This window comes from Phacochoerus africanus, chromosome 1 (genome assembly GCF_016906955.1).
Source record: "Phacochoerus africanus isolate WHEZ1 chromosome 1, ROS_Pafr_v1, whole genome shotgun sequence".
NCBI lineage: Eukaryota > Metazoa > Chordata > Mammalia > Artiodactyla > Suidae > Phacochoerus > Phacochoerus africanus.
Genome location: NC_062544.1, coordinates 203,157,895 through 203,184,239, shown reverse-complemented (window position 1 = coordinate 203,184,239; position 26,345 = coordinate 203,157,895). Strand labels below are relative to the sequence as shown.

The following is a 26,345-nucleotide window of genomic DNA, read 5'->3' as shown; positions in this document are numbered from 1 at the left end:
ACAACATTTTAAATCAACTATACTTTACAAAAAAACCCCGCAATAAACAAGAGGAGCTTTATTTTCTTTTATTTATTTTCATTTGGATTGTTCTTCCAATGCAGGACAGTTTTAAAATCAAATTCAAATTCAATCCACTTGCAAACATTTCTTGAACATCCACCAGGTTGCAGGCATTGTGTTGGACATGTTTCCGGGCATGTTTAAACAATGACCAAAAAAAAAAAATCCTCAGAGTCTCTACCCGGAGGAAACTCATTTCAAGTAAGAAAATATCTATGTAAGCAATTAAACTATTATTATTTTGAATTTTCTCTCACAGTAGACCATAATTGTAACTGAGCCAATGGGGAGCCATAGAAGAATATTAGGTAGCGGAGAAGTAAAATAACAAGTTAAAGAAGAAGAAGAATAAGACCATTTAGGAAGGTATTTTGGAAACCTAGGTGAAAATTCTCCATACTTGTAACCTTAGCAATCCTATTCTCATATTCATCACTATTTATCTAACAAGGTCAATATATAGCTCAAATAAGATAATGTATACAAATGAGCTCTGAAAATTATAAAGAACTATTATAAATGTATCAATGTACTAATGTTATATACACAACTAGAGAATATTTTAATTTTGGAGTCTTGTCCAAAATAATCTAAAAGTCACTAAGAGGAAGAAATCTCCATTTTATAGCCAAATGAACAAGAAAAAAAAAAAACTCTAAGCTTTCAACTACAAGAACAAACTGGCCTGGCTGAAGCTGTGCAGATGGAAAGGAAAAGAATCTGGCTCTGCATTTACTCACTAGCAACAGCATGAATCTCAAAATAGCTTTCAATTGAATCTAGTTAGGTTTAGATTGGGATGATCATCTTTGCGTGCCTCAAATCATTCTTAAGTGTCTGTCACCCATCATCTCAGGACCATGGCACTACCTTAGCAACGCAGTGATGTTGGCATAAGACAGGAGGAAATACTTCATATTAACTATTTTCTCAAAGCATTCTGAAGTTAGTCGCTATTACTGAATGTAATCATACTAACACAGCAATTATCACAATATGTACCTCTCAAAAGTACTCTGCACCCTAGTATCCAGTCTAAAGCTGAGACACATTATATTTTCTGAACGAATGATTAGTACTTCATTCAGCTTTTGAAGACAAAGACATAACAAAATTTTTAAATGATTGCAACATATTGCTTTATTAAACAAGACTATTTCAGAACTTGCTCTAATTCAGTTTTCTTAATATGAACATCAATACAAAGAAGTGTTTTCTTTGAATACTTACTTTCAACAAAATATCCACAATACGTTGTTGATATTCTACAGCTTGCTTATCATTTTTAAAATCTTCAAAAGTCTAAAAGAGACAAAAATTTTTTTAAATAAGTACTGGAGTTCCCGTTGTGGCACAGCAGAAACGAATTCAACTAGGAACCATGAGGTTGCGGGTTCAATCCCTGGCCTTGCTCGGTGGGTTAAGAATCTGGCATTGCTGTGGCTCTGGTGTAGGCCAGCGGCTACAGCTCCGATTAGACTCCTAGCCTGGGAATCTCCATATGCTGCAGGTGCGACTCTAAAAAAAAAAGATAAAATGACCAAAAATAAATAAATAAATAAATAAATATTATTTGAAAATTTTAGAAGGAAACAAGATATTAAATTCTGGAGTTCCCGTCGTGGCGCAGTGGTTAACGAATCCGACTAGGAACCATGAGGTTTCAGGTTCGATCCCTGCCCTTGCTCAGTGAGTTAAGGATCCAGTGTTGCCATGAGCTGTGGTGTAGGTTGCAGACGCGGCTCGGATCCCGCGTGGCTGTGGCTCTGGCGTAGGCCGGTGGCTACAGCTCCGATTGGACCCCTAGCCTGGGAACCCCCATATGCTGCAGGAGTGGCCCAAAGAAATAGCAAAAAGACAAAAAAAAAAATTCTTGATAACAGTCAGGTAAATTCCCAAATAAGATAACCACTCCTATCAGGTTTTACCTAATATGCCTTTAATAATATTATCTTTAGTGAGCTAAATAAAAGGCTGTAACATTTAATATTGCATGGTATTCTGAATTTTAAAAAAGAATAAAAACATAGTGATTATTATACAACCAAAAACTGACTCAAGAAAAGATGGCAAAGTTTATAGGCAACAAAAAAGAAAGAAGACTAATGGTAAGAGGCAATTTGTGAACAAGGGTTTGAGAAGGATGAAAGACATGTTACATACTCAGCCTTCAGCCTTCATTCTGTGCATGATGTTTGGAAATAGTAAGTGAAATACAGCTTATGAACTGTCATGAAAAATAATTTTCATGATTTCCATGACAACTAGGAAAAAGTGGTGTTTCAACAATAAATAAATAATTTTTTTTTTTTTTTTTGCTTTTGCTTTTTAGGGCTGCACCCACAGCATATGGAGGTTCTCAGGCTAGGGGTTGAATTGGAGCTATAGCGGCCAGCCTCTGCCACAACCACAGCAATGCGGGATCTGAGACTTTCCGCAAACTACACCACAGCTCACGGCAACGCCAGATCCTTAACCCACTGAGCCAGGCCAGGGATCGAACCTGCAACCTCATGGTTCCTAGCTGGAACCAGTCCTAATAAGACTGTCACAATGCTAAAATCCTCAAGGATACATCAAAATTAATAGGTATTCTATTTTCAAAACACTACCAAGTACAGCACTTTTGATTTTATGTCCCTGCTCAAGAGGAGTTGAATATATTTTGAACAGAACATGTACCAAGTAAATGACAGTACTGGATACTGAAAATACCTAGAAATTATAGGAAGCATATATGAAGAAACTGAAATTGTATTTGCTATCAATAAACTGAAATGAAAAAAAACCTTGGGGGGGGGGCTATGCTGATGGCATGTGGAAATTCCCAGGCCAGAGACTGAGCCACGGCAGTCACAGCTGGATTCTTAACCCCACTAGGCTACCAGGGAACTCTGAAAATATTTACTGAATAATAAGAATGATGAGAGACTTGAAGATCTTTTCTGTGGTTTTCATGTAGTACATGTGGCTCTTAAAAATGTTTAGATCCACACAGCAATTTCTGAAGCAAGTATATAGAGAACCCATTATCCCTATAGATATAAAAAAAAAAAAAAAAAGAATTTCAATACCACAAACTTTCAAGAATACATCATAGTTACATTCAAACCTACTCTTCTTTAAATAGGCCCCAGGCTTCCCTAACTTCCCCAAAGCATCTCTGCTTATGCTGTCCTCTTCCTAGCATGTCCTTCCTTTCCTATTCTTATCGGACACGCAGTAGGCACTTTAAACAAATGACTTACTTATTTGTCTAATTACAGAGGAAAATGAGATCTTAAAAAAATTTTTTTCAACAAGAATGCTTTGCTACTAGTTGTCTAAGAAAAGCCAAAACGAGTTCTCCAGGGGGGCGTTGAAAATTTGAAAGCTCAAACAATATATTTTGATGTTTATGTGGGTTAAATACAACCCTGCCTAAAGACATAAAGATGGTCTAGAAAATCTCTCAGTTCTACCTAAGGTTTATACAAACAACAAACACGCACACGCTCACACAAATATGTACCCTCCCCCCCCCCAGTCTACCAAAGCGAGGTGTCACTCTACAGTCACAGAGAGAAGGTACTACCTGCTAGCATAAGTGCTGTTCAACTAAACCCCAAACCATGGAGAATTAACATATGTATTGAACAACTCCAGCACTGACAGGAGGTAAAAAGACTTCTTTAACCACTTTCCTTTTGGCAGCATGTATTCACTGCTTTGAAGGAGATATTGCAAGTTTACCTCTGTGAACATAATTAAGTGGTGATATACTGCATTATGAATGTTGTGATATACGCACATGGAGGTTCCCATGCTAGGGGCCTAATCGGAGCTGTAGCCTCCAGCCTACGCCAGAGCCACAGCAATGTGGAATCCAAGCCGCGTCTGAGACCTACACTAGAACTCACGGCAACGCCGGATCCTTAACCCACTGAGCAAGGCCAGGGATCGAACCCGCAACCTCATGGTTCCAAATCAGATTCATTAACCACTGAGCCACGATGGTAACTCCAATAATGATATATTTTGACTGTAGTTAACAGCTGCCACCAAAATGGCACCTCTAGGTTAAAACATTCTCATTTCATAAAGATGCTTCTAATTTGCAATGCTTTTTAGAGGAATAATATGAAAAGATGTCCTTATGGAGAATGGCACAGTTTGTGAAGTGCAATGGTAGACCTAAAATTCAAGTCTAAGGTCACCTATGAACTTGGTCATAAAAACTTCTGTAGTCCCTTAAAAAGTATTATAGGTTTTATGTAAGATAATGATAGTTGCCTAAATCTTAATCCAGGGGTCAACAAACATTATCTGTAAAGGACCAGAAAGAGAATATTTTCAGTTTTGTGTTTTCTTTATAGCAGTGTACAAAACTAGGTGAGAGGTAGGCAGTTTTTAATTTATCAAAATTTTAAAATGTACAATAGAAAAAAACATTACCTTGAGTCCTTATCACTCAGAAAACTTACACTAAAAACTACAAAATATTGCTGAGAAAATTAAAGAAAATATAAATAAATGGAACAGTGTATCTTTTCACGGGTCAGAAAACTCAGTATTGCAAACATGTCAATTCTTTTAAATTGACTAAACATTGAACACAATCCTAATTAAATCCAGACAGGCGTTTATAGAAAATAACAAGGTAATTCAAAATTCATACTGAAGTGCAAAAAAAAAAACCCTGTAAAATAAAAGGTAATTTTGAAAAAGAACAAGAACATGGGAGAACTAACACAATGTGATTTCTGTACTCATTATAAAGCTACAGTAATTAAGGCAGCGCGATATAGGCATCAAGACAGATAAATAGATCAGTAGCATAGAATAGAGTTCAGAAGCAACTCCACATACACAGAGATGACATATTTTGACAAAGTACAAAGACAATTCAGAAGAAAAAGGACAGTCTTTTTGCTAAATGGTGCTGTAGAGTTAGATACATACACACAAAAAAAAAGAAAAAAAGAACTTATATCTAAACCTCGCACCACATGCAAAAATTTCTTCAAAGTAGATAGATCATAGATTTAAATGTAAAACATAAAACCATAAAACTTCTAAAAGAAATACAAGAGAAAATCTTTGTGACCTTGAGTTAGATGAAGATTTTTTAGATATCACACTAAATGCATGATCCATAAACCCATAAAATGGAAAATTAAATAGCCATGAAGAGGAACAACCTCACGATATAAGCAACAGCATAGATAAAGCTCAAAAGCATTATTTTAAGTGAAAGAAGCGGGGGGGGGGGGGGGGGGGAGGGGGGAAACAGCTTCAAAGTGTACGATTCTATTTAAGACATTTCTAGAAAAGTCAAACCTATACTGTCACAAAGCAGACCAGAAGTTGCCAGGTCTGGGGTTGGGACTCACTACAAAACTGCAAAGGTAATCTTTTCTGGATGACGGCAATGTTTTATATCTAGACTGTGGTAGTGGTTACAAGACTGCAGACGTTTGTCAAACTCTTCTCTTGAAAGAGGTGAATTATATTTTGTATAAATGGTATCTCAGAAAGTTAAATTTTAAAACCTCACTTAAAAAAAAATTCCGGAGTTCCCGTCGTGGTGCAGTGGTTAACGAATCCGACTAGGAACCATGAGGTTGCAGGTTCGGTCCCTGCCCTTGCTCAGTGGGTTGACGATCCGGCGTTGCCGTGAGCTGTGGTGTAGGTTGCAGACGCGGCTCGGATCCCGCGTTGCTGTGGCTCTGGCGTAGGCCGGTGGCTACAGCTCCGATTCAACCCCTAGCCTGGGAACCTCCGTGTGCCGCGGGGGGCGGCCCAAGAAATAGCAATAGCAACAACAACAACAATAACAACAACAACAAAAGACAAAAAAAAAAAAATTCCTACATTTTAAAAAGTGGGAAAATATGATTTCAAGTTTGTCATCTAGGAGTTTCATTGTGGCTCAGCGAGCTGAGGATCCAATATTGTCTCTGTGAGGATGCGGGTTAAATACCAGACCTCATTCAGTGGGTTAAGGATCCAGCTGCGGCGTAGGTCACAGACACAGCTTGGATCTAGTGTTGCCATAGCTGTGGTGTAGGCCTCAGCAGCAGCTCCAATTCGACCCCTAGCCTGGAAACTTTCATATGCTGCGGGTGTAGCCGGAAAAAGAAAAAAAAAAGTTATATTAATTAGGAAGGTGGTGTGACAAATCAATTATGGCAGACATAACAGGCAGTGAATCCAGGATTTAGGGTTCTAGGTCTCATCAATTTCTCCTGCTCTAGTACTTGGGAATGCAGCCAACACTTGATGCACACATAAAAGGAAATTTCTGCTTGTCTTCTAGGTTCTCAAATGTATTAAGTTCAAAAGAGAAGTAATTATCTACCTCACCCTCATCTCACCACTACTCTGCCCCTCACCCCATTCATCTCTTAAGAACGTATCTCTCCACTGATTTATATGGACAAATAAACCACTATACACACAGTTCACCAAGTCAGAAATCTGGGAATCTGTGATGCTTCCCTATTTGTCTTATCTTTCACGTTCAGCTGTACAAACAGCCCTAAATTTTAGGGTTATTTGCCTTCTAAAATATCTTTCAGGAATTCCCTTGTGGTGTAGCGGGTTAAGGAACCGGTGTTGTCACTGCAGCGGCTCAGGTCACTGCTGTGGCATGAGTTCAGTCCCTGGCTGGGAACTTCCATATGCTGTGGGCATAGGCCGCCTCCCCCCCAAAAAAAAGAGAAGAAAAAGAAAAAAGTACTATATACTCAATAAATAAATTTATCCCATTTTACAGAGTTAATCACTATTAATACTTGGATGCATTTCCTTCCTGTCTTTTTTCTCCAAATATTGTACATATACAGTATTTGTATGTTTTATATATTTGTGAGTCCACTGCCTCACTAAATACTAAAATTTACAAGTGCCACCCATAGTATAAAAATGCTGCACCCATGGTATATGGAAGTTCCTGGGCCAGGTACTGAATCCAGAGCCACAGCTACAACCTACACTGCACCTACGGCAATGGCAAATCCTTCAACTCACTGCACGAGGCCAGGGATCGAACCCATGCCTCTACAGCAATCCTAGCCACTGCAGTTGAATTCTTAACCCACTGTGCCACAGCGGGAACACACTAAAAAGTTTTTTAAAAAATAACTACAATACTATTTAATTGGGAAGATATGTCATGTTTTATATAATTATTCCCCTGGGGGCATTTTCACAGAGAATCTGGCTCACCAAAATCCGTCTTTAATAAAACATGTATAAGGATTTTTTTTTTAGCAGGAAGCTTCCATGCCCCTTTCAATTATAGTTACTTCTACTATCATCACCACCACATGTACTTCAGAGCTATCTTCCATATTTAATATGCTAACTAACATAATTTATGAAATCAAAGATGTACCACATCTTTTTTTCTTTAATAGAAGAGGGGGAGGGATGGATTGAAAGTTTGGGATTAACGGGTGCAAACTATTATATATAGAATGGATAAACGACAAGGTCCTAATGTATATAGCACAGGAAACTATATTCAATATCCTGAGATAAAACCATAATGAAAAAGAATATGAATATATATCACATATTCATATGATATATATGAACTGCTTTGCTGTACAGAAAAAATTAACACATTGTAAATCAGCTATATTTCAACGAAAATTTTTTAAAACCACATCTAATCCTGCTTTACCTTTTTAATGAGGATGTGTCAAAAGAGACAGAGTTCCCTAGTGGATGAGTGCATTGTCACTGCCATGGCTTGGGTTAGATACCTGGCCTGGGAACATATACCTGCCACAGGCAAGGCCAAAAAGAAAAAAAAAAGGGGGGAACAGAGACAGACAGATATAGAGAAGGAGGCAGGAAAGGAGGAAATAGAGGAGAATGAAGTAGGCAAGATAGGGAGATAAAGAATTAGAAAACATTTGAAACACTGACCTATGGCTAGGGACAATTGTCCCTGCATAAGGACTATTATTTGTCTTTTTTTCTATTAAAGAAAAAAAGATCGCCCTGACTCCTTTAAAATACTTTAGAATCATACTATCTCTTACCAGTGCCAATACATTTAGAAATTCTCTTGTGTCAAAATGTAGCAAAGTTCGAACATAGGGATAGATTTCTTCCTCAGAGGAAGCTTCTGTTGAATGCAGGCGAATTAGAAATTCAAAAACCTGCAAGATGAAAAAAAAAAAAAAGATTATTTTCTCACCTTACAAAGTATCTTACTGAAGCAATGATTCCCAACTGGATAAAATAAAAGCAGGTTGAATTTAGTTTAAACTGCCACTATGTTATAACTTCTCTAACCTCTCTCAGCTATAATTACTGGCTTCAGCAATGGTGTGTAGGCTCTCTCTTGTCACAGTTGATAGCTCCTAACCCATGTGTAACCCTCAATTACAATTTGTCTTTACTCCATTTTAACAAGAGAATAAAAATGCTATGAAAATAGCACCAACCTGGTTTTTAACCAAGGGAACAAGATCTTCAGGGATGTCACCAAGGGGATAGGCACGACCTGCTAGGCAACAGCTAGAAGAGAAGAAAGAGAACAGATGTGGTGACTTATATTGGGCTAACTTCCCAGGAACACATTGTTCAAACCCAAAATACTAGTGTGATTTTTAAGCAGGCTCAGTTTTTGTTAGTTAGGTCAGGTTCAAGACCAGATCAAGATGATAGCCAGTTCAGAAAACAGGAGTGACAGGGATGGTGGTGAAATAACACATCCTGTGACTGAGTAATGACTTTCATTTCTCCTTATTTTTTTCCTAGGAAAAACCCAGGCTGCACTAAACCAGCAAGAAGGAATGGGGGCAGATTAGCCACAAGGCTCATACCCAGCATCTGGAAATAGCCTAAGAGCATCATTATACTAACAGGTAAAAAGCCTCATGTTCTCAGAGATTTTTAATCCAGGAGTTCTAAGAATGGTGAATAAAGACAGGGAATGAGCTAGGCAAATAAATATCTGTATCCAGGCATGCTTTCAGGGAGAATTAGAATCTCATGAGAAATTAATTGTACAGTTTTACCTCCAAGAGCGAATGACTTGCCTTGTGGGCTGAATTATAAAAATGTCTTCTGAATATGTCCTCATTTTTGGAGGAGGGGGTGAATTTTAAACCTCTTTGAACTAGTCATCAACTTTAAATGTTAGAGACAGTTGAACACCAGCATATTCTAAAGTTTAGGGTACAGATGATAAAGTACTAGGTAAATGTTACATATGTTCATCTACACTAAAGAATCAACATAACAAATGTGAGATAGGCCTCGAAGTTAACTTTGATGCATAGAGAAGCTAAAATAATGCGCCAGTAGGTTCTGCCACCTTCTTGCCTGCCAGCCAGCCATTTATCTATGAGCCTGCATAGTCTATCAGAAGAACTCTGTTCCAGGGGCAAGGAGATAAACATTTCAGCTTACTTCTGTCACTAACTTTTTTATGATGCAAACTAATCTCTTGTCCTTACATACAAAATATGACAAACACATATCCCACACTTGGTGGTAATAAAAGTAAAATAGTTCCTCAATCTCTGCCCTACTGCTATTTGGGGAGAGAGAATTCTTTGTTGTGGAGACTACACTGTGCATGGCAGGATGCTGAGCAGCACCCCTGGCTTCTACCCACTAGATGCCAGTAGCATCTCTCCCCCACTTCAGTTGTGACAAGCAAAAATGTCTTTAGACATTGCAAAAGTCTGGCCGTAGGGAGAGGGGATGGGGGACAAAATCACTCATGGTTCAGAAGCACTTTCATGTATAGACATGAAAGAACACTGAAAAATGAAAAAGCACTATATCAATAAGAGATGACAGTACCTCTAAGAATATAGGAGAATTTTTATAAAAGAAGTATACCCACGGATAAATAAATTAAAAATCTCTTACCTAATATATACAAGAAGCTTGTTGCCCATAACAACTTGCTCATCTAAAACAGAAAAATATCTTTAGCAATTCTCTCTCAAAATCTTCTCAGAAATATAAACTTTATGTGGAAACAAAAAATAAAACTTGGCATATAACGTGAGGTAAGTATGTTCCCAAATAACAGAAGAGTAAAATAAGACTTTTTTTTTTTTTGAATGTTCATTATATTATTTTCACAGACACAAAATCAATGAGTTATTCAAGGGTACATGTTAGAAGGTGTGAATCTGAATATAGAGATCTATGTATTGTTGGCTTAAGCAACAGCTTGGACCAAGGGAAGGTGCTCAGCAGGCAATGAACTGAGGAATTAACTAATTAATGTTAAGGCATAGGTATAACATCATCTTCTTTGTAATAGGGACTCTTACCACCTACGGTAGTCTAGGGCTGAGAAGGCCATCCACTGTTCACAAATGTTTAAGAAACTCAGACTAAACATACTTAAGAACCCTCCATAGCCTAAGTTATTTCTAAAATGTTAAGATTCTGTAACCTGGTAGTACAAAACCTATTTCTTCACTGTAAACCAAGTATAATGGAAAAAATAAAAATCATTAAAAAAATAAACTATTTCTTGATTAAAAGAAAATGGAAACAGGAGTTCCTGTTGTGCCTCAGTGACCCCTAGCAGATGTGGCCCTGAAAAGAAAAAGAAAGAAAGAAAGGGAAGAAGGAAGGAAGGAAGGTCAAAACTATAAAATATCTAGAAGATAACAGGCATAATCTGTAGTTACAGTGATGAATTTTTAGATACAACACCATCCATGAAAGAAAAGTATTATCCCTGAAGGACGTAATTGATAAGCTGGGCTTCATTAGCATTAAAAACATTTTCTCTGCAAAAGACAATGTCTAAGAGAAAAAGAAGATAACCCACAGATTGGGAAAAAAAATACTTGAAGAGTGTCCTCCAAAATATATGAACAACTCTTAAAACTTGACAATAAGAAAATGAACAACTCGATTAAAAAGTGAGCAAATACCTAAGCAGACATCTCACCAAAGAAGATATAAGATGGCATGTAAGCATGTCAAAAGATGCTCAACATCATTAGAGAATTACATATTAAAATATGAGTGGGAACATACACCTATTAGAACGGCTGAAATCTGGAACACCAACACCACCAAATGCTGCTATTATGTGGAGCAGTAGGAACTCTCATTTATTGCAGGTGGGAATGGTACAGCTACTGTGGAAGACAGCTTGGCAATTTCTTAGAAACCTAAACATACTTTTTACTGTTTGACCCAGCAATTGCACTCCTTAGTGTTTACCTAGAGGAAGTGAAAACTTATTCAGAGACCTGCACACAGATATTTATAGTAGCACTCCTCATAATTGTCAAAACTTGGAAGCAACCAAGATGTTCTTTAGTAGATGAATGGTATATCCATACAATACAATGTTATTCAGCACTAACAAGAAATGAGCTATCAAGCCATGAAAAGATCTAGAAAAATTTAAATGCATTACTAAGTGAAAGAAGCCAGTCTGAAAAGACTATATCACGTATGATTCCACTGACATGACATTGTGGAAAATGCAAAACTATGGGGACAGTAAAAGGATCAATGTTTGTTAGGGGATGGAAGTGGGTGGAATGTAGAACACAAGATTTTTAGGGCAATAAACTATTTTCTATGATACTATAATGATGGATATATGTTATTATAATTTGTCAAAACCCATAGAATGTACAACAGCAAAAGTAAACCCTAATATAAACTATAGACTTTATGCCAGTGAATGTTCATTGATTATAAGAAATATACCTCTGGGGGAGGTTGTGTGGTATGGGAGTAAGGAGTATATGGGAAATCTACCTTCCTCTCAATTTTGCTGTTAACATAATTAAAACATCTCTAAAAAATAAAGTATTGATTAAAAAGATGTTTTGAAATTGAAGCAGAATGCTATTATTCATATAATTTTGAGAAATTCAAGATTATTTGCACTTACAACAGCACAGATTTGGAGTGTTTATAAAGGCTTATTATAAAGGAGATGTACACTTTCTTTTATTATGTCCAGTATTCATCTGTCAAAAATAGAAATTTCACTTTATCAGTATTACCAACTACAAATTCCTATATTCCTCACACCATGAACAATTCGCCCACTCTTGATGCTCGTTCACTATTCTTTAACTTCGACTTTTTGGTCTAAAGATTGGTCTAGTTATAGCTCCATTTTCTTTTTTTGGTCTTTTTAGGGCCGCACTTGAGGGATGTGGAAGTGCCCGGCCTAGGGGTTGGATCCGAGCTGCAGCTGCAGGCCTACACCATGACCAGCAACACCTGACCCAAACTACATCTGCAACCTACACCGTAGCTCACAGCAATGCCAGATGCTCAACCCACTGAGCAAAGTCAGGGATTGAAACCTCATCCTCATGGATACTATTGGGCTCCTAACCAGCTGAGCCACAATGGGAACTTCCTAGTTTTACCTTTTCCAATTAGATCCATGATTCACTCTGAGTTAATTTTTGGTAAGACTGTAAGGTCTGTGTCTAGACTCTTGTGTGTGTGTGTGTATTCAGTTGTTCCAGCACCATTTGCTGAAAGGACTATTTTTATGCCAATGTATTGCATTTACTTTCTCTAAGGTCAGTTTGACTATGTTTACAAGAGTCTATTTCTGAATGGTTTTGCTCTTCTGACTTATTTTTCTATACTTTTACTAACACCACATTGTTTTGATTTTTGTAGCTTTATCTTTCTTTTTTTTTGGCTGCACTAACAGCATATGGAAGTTTCTGGGTCAGGAATCAAACCCACGCCACAGCAACAACCTGAGCCACCACAGCGACAACACTGGATCTTTAACCCATTGAGCCACTAGGTATTGTAGCATTATCTTAAGCCTTGAGGTCAGGTAGTGTCAGTTCTCCAACTTTGTCCTCCCTCAATACTGCCTTAGCTATTCTGGGTCATTTGCCTCTCCATATAAATTTCAGAATCAGTTTGTCAATATCCAAAAAACAACTTACTGGGATTTTGATTGTTTGACTCTATAGATCAAGTTGGGTCAAAATAAAACCCTGACAATATTGAATCTTCCTATCCATTAACAAAGAATACCTATCCATTTATTTAGTTCTTTGATACCGTTTATCAGTTTTGTAGTTTTCCTCATACAGACCTTACATATACTTTGCTATATTTATACATAAGTACCTCATTTTTTAGGGTGCTACTATAAATGGTAATGTGTTTTTAATTTCAAATTTCACTTGTTCACTGCAGGTACATAGTAAAACAACTACCTTTTGTATATTAACTTTATATCCACAAACTTGCAATAACTGCTTATTAGTTACAGGAGTTTTTTAGGTCAACTCTTCCATACTTGACTATAAATGATCATGTCGCCTGTGAACAAAGACAGTTTTCTTTCTTCCTTCCCAATCTGTATATCTCTTATTTCCTTTTCTTATCTTTGCATTTTCTAGGACTTTCAGTATGGTGTTGAAAAGCAGTGACAAAAAGAGGACATCCTTGCCTAGTTCCTTACCATTAAGTTTCTCACCAATAAGTATGACATTAGCTGTAGGATTTTTTTTAACAAGTTGAGGAGGTTTTCCTCTATTCCTAATTTGCTGAGAGTTTGTATTGTGAATGGGTGTTGGACTTTGTCAAATGCTTTTTCAGAATCTACTGATATAATCATATGATTTTTCTTCTCTAGCCTATTGATGTGATCAAATACATTAATTGATTTTCAAATGCTAAAACAGCCTTGCATACCTGGGGTAAAATCTCACTTGGTTGTGCTATGTAATTCTTTTTATACCTTGTTGGCTTCAATCTGCTTAATATTTTGTTGAGGATTTTTGCCATGTATCTTCATGAGAGATACTGATCTGTAGTTTTCTTTCCTTGTAATGTCTTTGGTTTTGGTATTAGGGTAATGCAGCCCTCATAGAAAAAGTTAGAAAGTAGTCCCTCAGCTCTGTCTTCTGAAAGAGACCAGAGAGAACTGGTATAACTTCTTCTTTAAATGTTTGGTAAAATTCAATGGTGAATTCACATCTGGGCCTAGTCCTTCTTGTTTTGGAAGGTTATTAATTAGTGGTTAAATTTCTTTAATAGCTATAGGCCTACTAATATTGTTTATTTCTTCTTGTGCGAGTTTTAGCAAATTATATCTTTACCAAAAAAAAAAAAATTGCCTACTTCATCTGCGCTATCAAATTTATGGACATAGAGTTGTTCATAATATTCTTCTATTATCTTTTTAATGTCTATGGGATCTGCACTGTTGTCCTTGCTTTCATTTCTGATGTTAGTAATTTTTGTCTTCTCTCCCTTTTTTCTAAGTTAGCCTAGCTAGAGGCTTACTGATTTTTATTGCTCTTTTCAAAGAAATGGCTTTTGGTTTTAACCAAACTCCTCAAAATCAACAATTTTCTCAACTGGATTTCTTGTTTTAAATTTCATTAATTTCTGCTCTAATTTGTAATATTGCTTTTCAAGCCTAGCCAAGAAAATTAACCAGTAAAGCAGAGAAAAAAAATTCTCATTGGAGAAAAATAACAGAATCCAGAATCTCCACAATATAATATAAATATTATCATTTAAATATCTAGGATACAATTTAAATTATCCAGTATATAAAGCATCAAGAAAATGAAACTTATTTTTCTTGAGAGAAAAGAAAATCAAGTCCAATCCTGAAATGAACAAAGTGTTAGATCAAATAGACTTAAAATTTTAAATCAACTATTATATTTATCTTCAATGAAACCAAACAAAAAATGTTTCAATGCATGAAAATTTAAATAGATAAATGAAGTGATGCAGGAGATAAAGAGAAACAAAAAAGAATGAAATGAAAATTACAAAACTAAAAAATACAATAGTGGAAGACAAAATTCACTAGAGTAGATTTAACAACTGATCTGACATGAAAAAATGAACACAAAGGTAGAGCACTAGAAATCATTTAAGGAGAAGAACAGAAAGGAAAAAAACACCAAGCCAAATCAAACCAAAACCCAGAGGGACTGACCTATGAGTTGGTGGAGGAAGAACTTTCAATAATCTGCTTTTCCATGAAAGCAATGAGAATATTGGCAGAAACGGCCAAAATCAACTTCTCCAGACTCTTCAGTTAGTTAAAGGCTTACAACAATCCAAGTAATGTTTATTCAATAAAAATGTCTGAATCTCAGTAAGAACAGTGAGCATCCTGATGGTTTAACATCACTTAGTCCCATCCCCCTTTCCCTAGCCTCATTAGTTTTTGTTTTTGTTTTTTTTGTCTTTTTTCCATTTCTTGGGCCGCTCCCTCGGCATGTGGAGGTTCCCAGGCTTGGAGTCTAATCGGAGCCTTAGCTGCCAGCCTATGCCAGAGCCACAGCAACGCAGGATCCAAGCCGCGTCTGCGACCTACACCACAGCTCACGGCAATGCCAGATCGTTAACCCACTGAGCAAGGGCAGGGATCAAACCCACAACCTCATGGTTCCTAGTTGGATTCATTAACCACTGCACCACGATGGGAACTCCGCCTCATTAGTTTTGAAACCAGTAATTAGTCTTGTAGCTATGGTAGCTGTGAAAAGCAGCAAGCTGGCAGCCACTGCAGGAGACAAAATGGGTTTAGAGCCCCCCAAAAGTCGATCCTTAGAGAACTGTCACTATCTGACCTACCTGGCAGCTTACTTAAAAGCTTCCTTCTCAGGGCTTATCTTTTCTGTCCTGATTCAGAGCTTACTCTAAACAAACAGCACTATTTCCAAGGATTATTATTTAACTTTACAGGTGCCAGAGGCAGTGCTACCAGAAGGGACTAATAAGAGATCCACCAAAAAACTCAAAAGGAAAAATGAGAGAATGGGAGGTCTACAGGGGCTTTCAAAAGCTCCAACATATTTCTGGAACTCTAGAAGGACATGTGCATGTACAGGGCTGTTGACATACCCAGGAAAGACCTGAGAAGGCCTACAAACTATGGCTGACTTTGAGGATCTGCACAAGCAGGAAGTGAAGGCTAAGGCAGAATTGTACACTGTCTGCCAGAGCATTACAAACTCCAAAATAAAATGAAGCAAAAGCTAACAGACCTAAAGTAAAAACCAGGCATTTCAACAATAGCATTTATAAACTTCAATACTCCTCTTTTGATAATGGATAGAACAATTAGAAGAAGATGAACAGGGAGTTACTGCTGTGGCACAAGATAGGTGGTGCCTTGGGAGCACTGGGACACAGGTTTTATCCCTGGCCCAGTACAGTGGGTTAAGGATCTCACACTGTTGCAGCTGTGGCTTAAGTTGCAACTACAGCTCTGATGTGATCTCCTGGCCTGGGAACTCCATATGCCAAAGGGCGGCCAAAAAAAAAAAAAGAAGAAGAAGAAGAAGAACTAGAAATCTTGAACAAAACTATGAGCCAACAAAACCTAACAGGTATCTAAAGAACATTCCACTCAACAGCAGAACACATTCAACCCATTATTTTCAAGCACACTTGGAATATTCTCCAGAATAGGCCATGTGTTAGGCTATAAGTTTCAATAAATTAAAAAAAAAATAGTAACCATATGAATATGTTCTCTGACTACAATGGAATAAAATTAGAATCTGTATCAGAAGGAAATGTGAGGAATTCACAAATATGTGCAAACTAAACAACAGACTTCTAAATAACCAATATCACAGGAGAAATGAGAAAATCCTTCAAGATGAATGAAATGAAGATACAACACACCACAATTTATGGGATGCAGCTAAAGCATTAATTAGAGACATAATTGTAGCTGTAAACACCTATTTTTTTTTTTAAAAAGTAAAGGTTTAATCAACAATCTAAACTTTCACCTTAAGAAACTAAAAAAAAAAAAAAAAAATTTTAAACCCAGGGCAACATGAAATAAATAATATAAAGACTAAGTGGAAATAAATAAAAGAAGAAAGAAAAATAAAGAATATAAATAAAATCAAAGTTGGTTTTTTGAAAGAAACCAACAAAACTGACAAACTTTTAGCTAAGCAGACCAAGAAAATCAGAGAGAAAACTTAAATAACAAAAATTAGTAATAAGAGACATCACTATAGATCTTACAAAAGGAAGTACAAGAAAATACCATAAATATATGCCAACAAATTAACAAATAGACAAATTTCTAGAAATACATAAAGTGTCAAAATTGACTCAAGAAGAAATGGATAAACTGAATAGACTTAACAAGCATAGTCTGAATTAGTAATTTAAAAACTTCCAACAAAGACTATCCCAGGCCCACATGGCTTCATTAATGAATTCTACCACACATTTAAAGAAGTAATACCAATCCTTCAAAACTTCTTCCAAAAAAAACAGAAAAGCAAACACTTCCCAAATCATTCCATAAGGCAAGGATACCAAGATATTAAGTATACTTGATACCCAGACAGAAAAAAGATAAGAAGAGAAAATAAAACTATAGAACAATATTCTTAATGAAGACAGTTTAAAAAAATCATCAAAAAAGAGTAGCAAACTCAACCCATCGACATGTAAAAAAGATTACCCTGTGAAGAGTGAGATTTATTCCAAGAACGTAAGATTGACTTAACATATGAAAATCAATCAAGCGTAAGACCATATCAAGAAAATAAAGAGCAAAACCCCCAAGACTCTCTTAATAGATGCAGAAAAAAGAATTTGATAAAAACACTCAACAAACTTTGAGTGTTTTTAGTGTTCAGAAGGAAACTTCCTCAAACTAATAAGGCCATCTATGAAAAACCTCCAGTTAACATCATGTTTAATGGTAAACAAGGGAATGCTTTTCTTCATAGGTCAGAAAAAAGATATGGATGTCCACTCTTGCCAGTTCTATTCAAGACTGTACTGGAGGTTCTAGACAGGCCAATTAAGGAAGAAAAATAAAGGAATTCAGATTAGAAAGGAAGAAATAAAACTAACTCTATTTGCAGATGACATGATCTAATATGCATTGAAAAGTCTAAAGAATCCATTTTAAAAATTAGAATAAAGGAATTCAGCAAGGACGCAGCACACAAAATCAATATAAAAAATCAATTTTATTTCTATACACTACCAATCAACATTCTGAAAATGAAATTTAAACACCGTTTCTGTAGTTCTCTTGTGGCACAGTGGGTTAAGGACCCGGGGTTGTCTTGTCACCATAGCAGCTTGGGAGGCTGCTGTGGGGTGGGTTTGATCCCTGGCCCAGGGAACTTCCACACGCCACAAATGTGGCAAATAAATAAATAAACAATAGCATCAAACTGAATAAACTAAGAATAGATTTAGCAAAAGAAGTATATGATTTATACACTGAAAACTACAAAGCATCACTGAAAGAAATGATTTCTATTTAATTCCTAAATAAATGGAAAGATACTCTGTGCTCATGGATTAGACGACTTAATAATTCTAGGTAATACTTTCCAAACTGACCTATTGAATCAAAGCAATTCTTATCAAAATCACAGCTGCCTTTCTGCAGAAGTTGAGGAAGCAAACTAATTTTAAAAGACCAAAATAAATGAACCAAAACAAATCATATTCATAGAAGACTATGTGAAGATGGCAATCCTCTCCAAATTGGCCTAAAGAATCAATGTAATCCCAAACAAAATTATAATAAACTTTTTAAAAGAAACCAATGAGCTGAGTTTAAAGTTTATATAGAAAGACAAAGGACCTAGATTAGCTAAACCAATTTTGAAAAAGAAAAAGTTGGAAGACTTAAGGCACCTCATTTCAAGACTTACTACAAGGCTATAATCAAGACAGTATATTATTGGCATATGTATAGCCATACAGACGAATGGAATGTAACAGAGAGCACAGAAATAAACCCAAACTTATACAGTTTAAAAATCAATTTTTATCAAAAATTTTTTTTACAAAAAAAGTGTCTAGTTAATTCAATGGAAACAAGGCAATCTTTTCAAAAAATGTTAAAGGATTTGGGAAAAGAAGTCCTTGAAACTTACTTTGCATCACATACGAAAATTAACTCATAATGGCTTATAGACCAAGTACAAGTGCTAAAACTATAAATTTCTGTAAGAAAACAAAAAATAAAATCTTTATGGCAGTGAATTGGACAAAGATTTCTTAAACAAAACACCAAAAGTCTAAAACTACAGAAGAAAAAAATAAAGTGGCCTTCATAAAGATTAAAAACTTTTGTTCTTTGAAAAACATGGTCAAGAAAATAGAGACCAAAAGAAAAAAAAAATCAATGAAACTATAAGCTAGTTCTGTGAAAAGATAAACCAAACTGATAAACTTTTAGTCAGACTCATCAAGAAGGAGAGGGCCCAAATCAATAAAATCAGAAATGAAAAAGAAGTTACAACAGGACACCACAGAAATAAAAAGAACCCTAAGAGGCTATTATAGCAACTATACACCAATAAAACGGACAACCCAGAAGAAATGGACAAACTCTTAGAAAGGTACAGTCTCCCAAGACTTAACCAGGAAAAAATATAAAATATGGATAGATCAATTACCAGTACTAAAATTAAATAAGTAATTATAAAACTCCCAGCAAACAAAACTCCAAGATCAGATGGCTTCACAGATGAATGCTACCAGACATTTAGAGAAGAGTTAACGTTTATCCTTTTGAAACTATTTCAAAAAATTGCAGAGTAAGGAACAATTCCACACTCATTCTATGAGTCCATCACCACCCTGATACCAAAAGCAGACAAAAGTATCAGACAAATTATAGGCCAATACCTGATGAACACAGATGCAAAAATCCTCAACAAAATACTAGCAAACTGAAAGTAAGAAAGAAAAAAGTGTAAGCCACAGATGGAGAGAAAATTTTTGTGAAACATATTTAATAAGGGATTGTATCCAGACTACACTGCTGGGGGGTTCACTTGCCTAGAACTCAATAACATGAAGTCAAATAACACCTCTCTCCTATGCCCTAAAAAGTGCTAAAGATTTAAACAGATAATTCACCAAAAAAAAAAAGGCATGTCAATGGAACGGATAAAAATTCATGAATAGATGCTAAACATCACTAAACCATCAGAGAAATAAAGATTAAAATCACAATGGGATACCATTATACACTCACTAGAATGGCTAAAATTTTTTTTTAAAGACTTAAAAAAGAGCTACAGTACAGAGTGCTTGCAAGGATATGGAGCTACTAGAACTCTCACATATTGCTGATGGGAATACAAATTCATATAGTTATTCTGAAAAACCAAACAGCAATACCTTAGAAAATAAAACATACATTTACCATATAATCCATCCATTTCAATCCTAGATAGCCTTCCAAGAAAAATGAATACATATGCCCAATGTGGAAACTTACTCATAGCTAGGGGTCAGTGATGGAGGATAAGGACATAAGGGATATATGTGGTGATGAAACTGTTGTGTATTGTGACTTTATTCATTTATTTATTTTGACTTTTTGCCTTTTCTAGGGCCACACCCGAGGCATATGGAGGTTCCCAGGCTAGGGGTCTAATCAGAGCTGTAGACACTGGCCTACGCCAGAGCGACAGCAACGTGGGGTCTGAGCCGCATCTGTGACCTACCTCACAGCTCATGGCAACACCAGATCCTTAACCCACTGAGCAAGGCCAGGGATGTAACCCGCAACCTCATGGTTCCTAGTCGGATTCGTTAACCACTGTGCCATGATGGGAACTCCTATTGTGACTTTATTAATGTGAACATATGGTTGTGATATTGTGCTTTAGTTCTGCAAAATGTTATCACTGGAGGGAACTGAGTAAAGACTATATACAATCTCCTGTGCATTTCATTGAACTGCATGTGAATCTACAATTCCTCATAAAAAAAAAAGCGTAAATAAAAACAGAAAACTCATTTACAAACGTAGTAGCATTACTTATAATAGCTCCAAAGTGGAAATACCTCAAATGTCCTTCAACTGATGAATAGATAAATGAATGAAAATATATCCAACCCATGGAATACCATTCAGCAATTAAAGGGAACAAAATATTAATACATGCAAAATATTACTAGTGTTAATGAATCTCAAAAACATTATTCTAAGTGAAAGAAATAAATCAAGATTACATACTGAGTGATTCTTTTGCATGAATAGTAGCAACAGAAAATAGATCAATGATTCCCTGCAGGTGAGGCTATGAGGAACAGAGTACAAAAGGGACAGGAGGCAGCTTTTCATTGTGAAGGAACTATACAGTTCCTTCTATAATCTTATTATGGTGGTAGATACACGATATGTATAATTATCAAAATTCACACTGTACACATAAAATTGGTGAATTTTATGCTATTTATTTATTTATTTTGCTTTTTGTTTTGTAGAGCGCCACCTGTAGCATATGGAAGTTCCCAGGCTAGGAGCTGAATTGGAGCTGCAGCTGCAGCTGCTGGCCTACACCACAGCCACAGCAACATGGGATCCGAGGCACACCTGTGACCTACACCACAGCCCACGGCAACGCCGGATCCTTAACCCACTGAGCTAGGCCAGGGATAGAACCCGTGTCCTTATGGATACTAGTCGGGTTCATAACCAACTGAGCCACAGTGAGAACTCCCATGTTATTTAAATAATATTTTTAAACACAAAAGAGAAAAAAATTAAGCTTAGAAAATTAATACCTGTTAGCGTCTTCCCTGCATTCAGAGGAGGAGCAATGACTCTGAAAAGTTTCTGCATTAAAATTAATAGGAAAACAATCAACATTAAGAATATCTTTTAAAAATAAAAAATATTAGGCTATCAATCACTCAGGATCACTGGGAAACAATCATGTTGTCATATTCCTCACTGAAAGAAACCATTTAATTAATACCAGTTAGGAGAAGGTCTTTATCGAGATTATTACTGCTTTTTTCTTTTTTTTTTGCTTTTTTAGGGCCGTGCCTACAGCATATGGAAGTTCCCAGGCTAGGGGTCAAATTGGAGCTGCAGCTGCCAACCTATGCCACAACCACAGCAATGCCAGATCCTTAACCCACTGAGCGAGGTCAGGGATCAAGCCCACATCCTCATGGATACTAGTCAGGTTCTTAACCCTATGAGTCACAACGGGAACTCTGAGATTATTATCTCTAATATAAAATGTCCTTAGGTTCCTAAAAGGGCTTAATTTTTAAAAAAATAGTAAGCAAGTCAAAGGATTAATAGCCCACCAAACTGGTAATGGAGATTACTTTAAACTGAAAACATATCAAAGAAAGAAACATCACCTAAATTTAAGCAGAACCTCTGAAAATACAAGCTTAATGGCAAAACTACGTTGGCCTTCCTGGGAGGGAGTTTTCCTGTTTCCTGGGAGATTGACCCTTATCACTGGCGCAAATCCTGCTATTCTTTAGCATCAGAAAGCCCAACAAAACAATTTATGCTTTGCAAGGAAAATCTAAATGCCACCTCTATACCCAAAGTTTTGTTAAAGTGGTGTATAAGTCTTATCTGGCTACTTAGTAATCTACTCATTACTGAGTGCTCCCAGTCCCAGTGTGAATCAATACAAGGCATAGGACTTTTACCTCAGAAGCAGTCAGATCTAGAACTAAGAAAAGATTTCAGAGACTATAGTGGTCATCTCAAATAGGATGACACTACCTTTTATTTTAAAAATATCTAGAAAATTTCAAAAGGCACTACAGTTCTTCTTAATTTGGACCTCTGTAAACTGAAATAACTAAACTGACAAGGTAGAGAATCATAAAAGAAGAATCACAGGATGCACCCAACCTCCCACGGCTAAGATCTCCAAATGACTATTTAATTATAAAACCAAGCTCCTGCTGAAAGCTATTAAACTTGAAAACTACTCCTAAAACAAGGCAACCTCAATAGAAAAGTGTTCCATCTAAGATGCATAGTTATAAATGCAAACCAGATTTTGAGGAATAAAGAGCCCACGCAAAACAAAAACTTTAAAATCAACAATAACATAAACCCAGCAATCATTTTTATCAACATAGAGTGCATCAAATTAGAATCTGTTTTCAGGGATTATTTTGAGGGAAACCAAAAAATACATTAATTCTTCCTAATTGTGGTTTAATAGCGGGATGGAGAACATTTTTGCATCCATGGAGGTCTTAGACCTCACTGAAGAGGCAGCTAAGAAGTGTTCAAATATTAAGAATGCTTATTTGAAACACAGAAAATTAAGGTCAAAATCAGTGGGGGAAGGCTGTGGCACTCATTTAGAAAATGACCAAGAGACAAGCAGTACAAGCAAAACTAAAGGAGTTATGAATTAGAGGGATATTCACCTACCAAGCTAAATGTTTAAAGAAGACTGAAATATCATGGAATGACTGTTGATTTAATAATAATAAAGATGATTTTGGGTATTCATTAAATATGCAAAAAAATGGACTGGATGGCTTCAGCAGAGTCCTAGATCTTCTGACTTAGACAATGAAATCACTGTAAGAAAGCAATGGGCTGGCAGGGCACTCCATGAATCCACAATTTATTACCCATAATTCTTTTTTTCCTTCTTTTCAGGGCTGCATCTGTGGCATATGGAAGTTCCCAGGCTAGGGGTCAAATCAGAGCTGCAGCTACCGGCCTACACCACAGCCACAGCAATACCAGATCTGAGCTGCATCTGCGAACTATGCCAAAGCTTGCAGCAATGCTGGATCTTTAACCCACTGAGGCCAGGGATGGAACCCGCATCATCATGGATACCAGTCCGGTTCTTAACCTGCTGAGCCACAACAGGAACTCCCATTGCCCATAATTCTATCTTCAAATTTAAGGGAAATAGCAAGATGGAGCTGTGTTTGGTTCTTTTAGAATAAGCCCAAATGCTTTTTAGATGCTCTCTTCTAAATAAGTAAGGAGAATAAGAAGTTATAATGAATGCTATAAAATTCCGAAATGAGAAAAGCAACAAATTAGCAGTTAACAACAAATGATCTCCCACCATTTTCAGGAGCTTCCTCCAACAGGATTTATTCTCAATATAACATTACCCAATAGTACCAATACTCTATACAATAAGTATATATTATAAATTTTATAATATATTATATTATAATATAATATAATAATAATATATTATTATATATTATAAATACCTATTGGGAAAGCTATAATAATACCAAAATCTTTTAGAAAGAAACTTGATGTCTAATAGGCAAGCATTACTTTTAATTTTATCTACAGTTCTCTGGGATTTAAATACCTACTTATACAGATTAAAAAAAAAAAAAAGCAGTGCCAGAAGGTATAAAATTAGACACTATTTAAAAGTCCTAAACAACGAGTGTAAACCCAACAAATCTACAAGAAATTTTAAAGTGATGGGATGAAAACAAACTATTCAAAGCAAATGGAGAAAAGGAGAAAAACATTAATAGACAGTATTAAATGTGTCTAAGTTACGAAGTATCTTACCTCCATTGGACTTATGAATTCATTCATGCCTCTGTTGTAGACATAGATCATAGCATCGTAGAGCCGATTCTCCCAACACATGAGAACCATCTGTAAAAAGGAAAAGATGTTTGGTCCATAAAATTCATTAAGTCTCACCAATCCTCAAAGCTTTAAGAATGGGAAAGAGGAATTCCCGTTGTGGCTCAGTGGTTAAGGAATCTGACTGGGAACCTTGAGGTTGCAGGTTCGGTCCCTGGCCTTGCTCAGTGGGTTGAGGATCTGGTGTTGCCGTGAGCTGTGGCATAGGTCACAGACGCGGCTCGGATCCTGCGTTGCTGTGGCTCTGGCGCAGGCCAGCGGCTATAGCTCTGATTAGACCCCTAGCCTGGGAACCGCCCAAGAAATGGCAAAAAGACCAAAAAAAAAAGAATGGGAAAGATCTTGAATTCTCTTTGCTAATTTTTCTTAATTCCTTCTGTGGTATCTTTGTGTCTTTGCTCATCATTAGGACTAAGGTGGAATCAAGGAGTTAAATGAAGAGTTAAGAGTAAAATGCTTTAGGTGAGACACATATTCCTCCTCAATTAAGAACTTAAAACTTACCATGGAGACTTTGGGTATACTAGAGGTTTATTATCAAACAATGGGCTGGCTGATCATGTCCTGTAATTTGCTTCTTACACTATGCTCTGCATTTCAAAACCTAATTTACAAAAGTTATCAACTCTGGACATATAAACTAGCTTATCAAAAAAAATCACATCATACTTGCAAAAGTAAAAATATTCTACTATTCATGAGAAAATGCTTATTGTTGAAATTCACTTGCAGGATGAAAACTGCAGTAGTGCACCAACTGATGAAGAAAGATCAGCCAACAAGCATTTACTGAGCAACTACTAAATATAAACTCTTTGCTAAGAGCTCTGGGGGATGTCAAGGAAACAAAAAACTCCTGGCTTGCAGGAGTTCCTAATCTAGCTTTCGGTGAGGAACAGTCCTAAGAAATACATTGACAAAGACATGTTTATAAGATCACTTACCAAAAAGTGCTCAAAAGTAATTGGGGCTGATAAAAGGTCAAGTGAGGCCCAACAAGTCTGATAAACATAATCAAAAAAGGAATGATATTTATTCCATAAATTAGTAGACTGCCTCTAAACTCACCTGCTGTATATCCAGACTGGTGATATCCATATGTACAATGAGGGCTTCCACATTTTCCATTAACTTTTTATCTTGGAAATGAACAAGCAAATCTTTCATTACCTGGGGTGTGATCCCCACCAATTTATCACTTAATATATATGGTTCAAGGCACTCCAGAAACACTCCTTTGGCCACTGAATTCTCACTTAATTTGTCATACACCTGGCTAAATAAAAGATCCCTGTAACAAAATGGGAAAAAATATTTTTAGGAACACTCCAAACATCCATTAAATTTAGTCTATGAAGTATATCTCATCTTTTTCCTATTTCAACTTACACAATTTATTAAAAACAGTAACAATATTTGCCCAAAGCTTTATATTTTGAAAACCTCTTTATATACACTATCTTAATCTGCTCGATACTTCGTACAAATAAAAAAAGGTTGAATAAGTTGAAGTATTTGCTAAAAGTCAGTTAGCTAACAAGTCAAAGATACAGAATTTGAATCAGCCCTCTTACCTAAACCCTGCACTGGGAACATTATGGCACACTGCTTCTTAAAGCCAACACTGATACGGAAACAGGTAGCATGGAGCCCATGTTGAAGCAGAAAAAAATTAAATGTATTATTCACAATTTATCCTTTCCTCTTTCGTAGTATCTAAATAGTCCCATCTGATTTACAAGGCCAATTTGTTTCTTTATCTAGGTCTTACTCCTTGCTTCTCAAAGGGTTTAGGGAGTGATTACCAATGGAAGAGAAAGAAGAAAATGTTCACTATTTTAAAAATATATCTAGAAACTATTTTATTGCAGAAATAAAAAAATTAATCAAATGCCAC

At 36.3% G+C, this 26,345-nt stretch overlaps 1 protein-coding gene across 4 annotated transcripts in view; it reads right to left on the bottom strand.

Moving 5' to 3' along the window:
• VPS8 (VPS8 subunit of CORVET complex) overlaps positions 1 to 26,345 on the bottom strand; it is a 254,741-nt gene that overhangs the window by 125,655 nt on the left and 102,741 nt on the right. For all 4 annotated transcript variants that reach the window (XR_007135933.1, XM_047788199.1, XM_047788209.1 and 1 more), the window contains 7 exons: positions 25,517 to 25,739; positions 24,368 to 24,457; positions 21,601 to 21,652; positions 9,943 to 9,985; positions 8,505 to 8,577; positions 8,097 to 8,216; positions 1,294 to 1,365 (listed from right to left, as the gene is read on the bottom strand). Coding sequence is in view for 3 of the 4 variants with exons in the window: in XM_047788199.1 (XP_047644155.1) it covers positions 1,294 to 1,365; positions 8,097 to 8,216; positions 8,505 to 8,577; positions 9,943 to 9,985; positions 21,601 to 21,652; positions 24,368 to 24,457; positions 25,517 to 25,739 (673 nt within the window). In the remaining variant the exon portion in view is untranslated. The remainder of the gene's footprint in view (positions 1 to 1,293; positions 1,366 to 8,096; positions 8,217 to 8,504; positions 8,578 to 9,942; positions 9,986 to 21,600; positions 21,653 to 24,367; positions 24,458 to 25,516; positions 25,740 to 26,345) is intronic.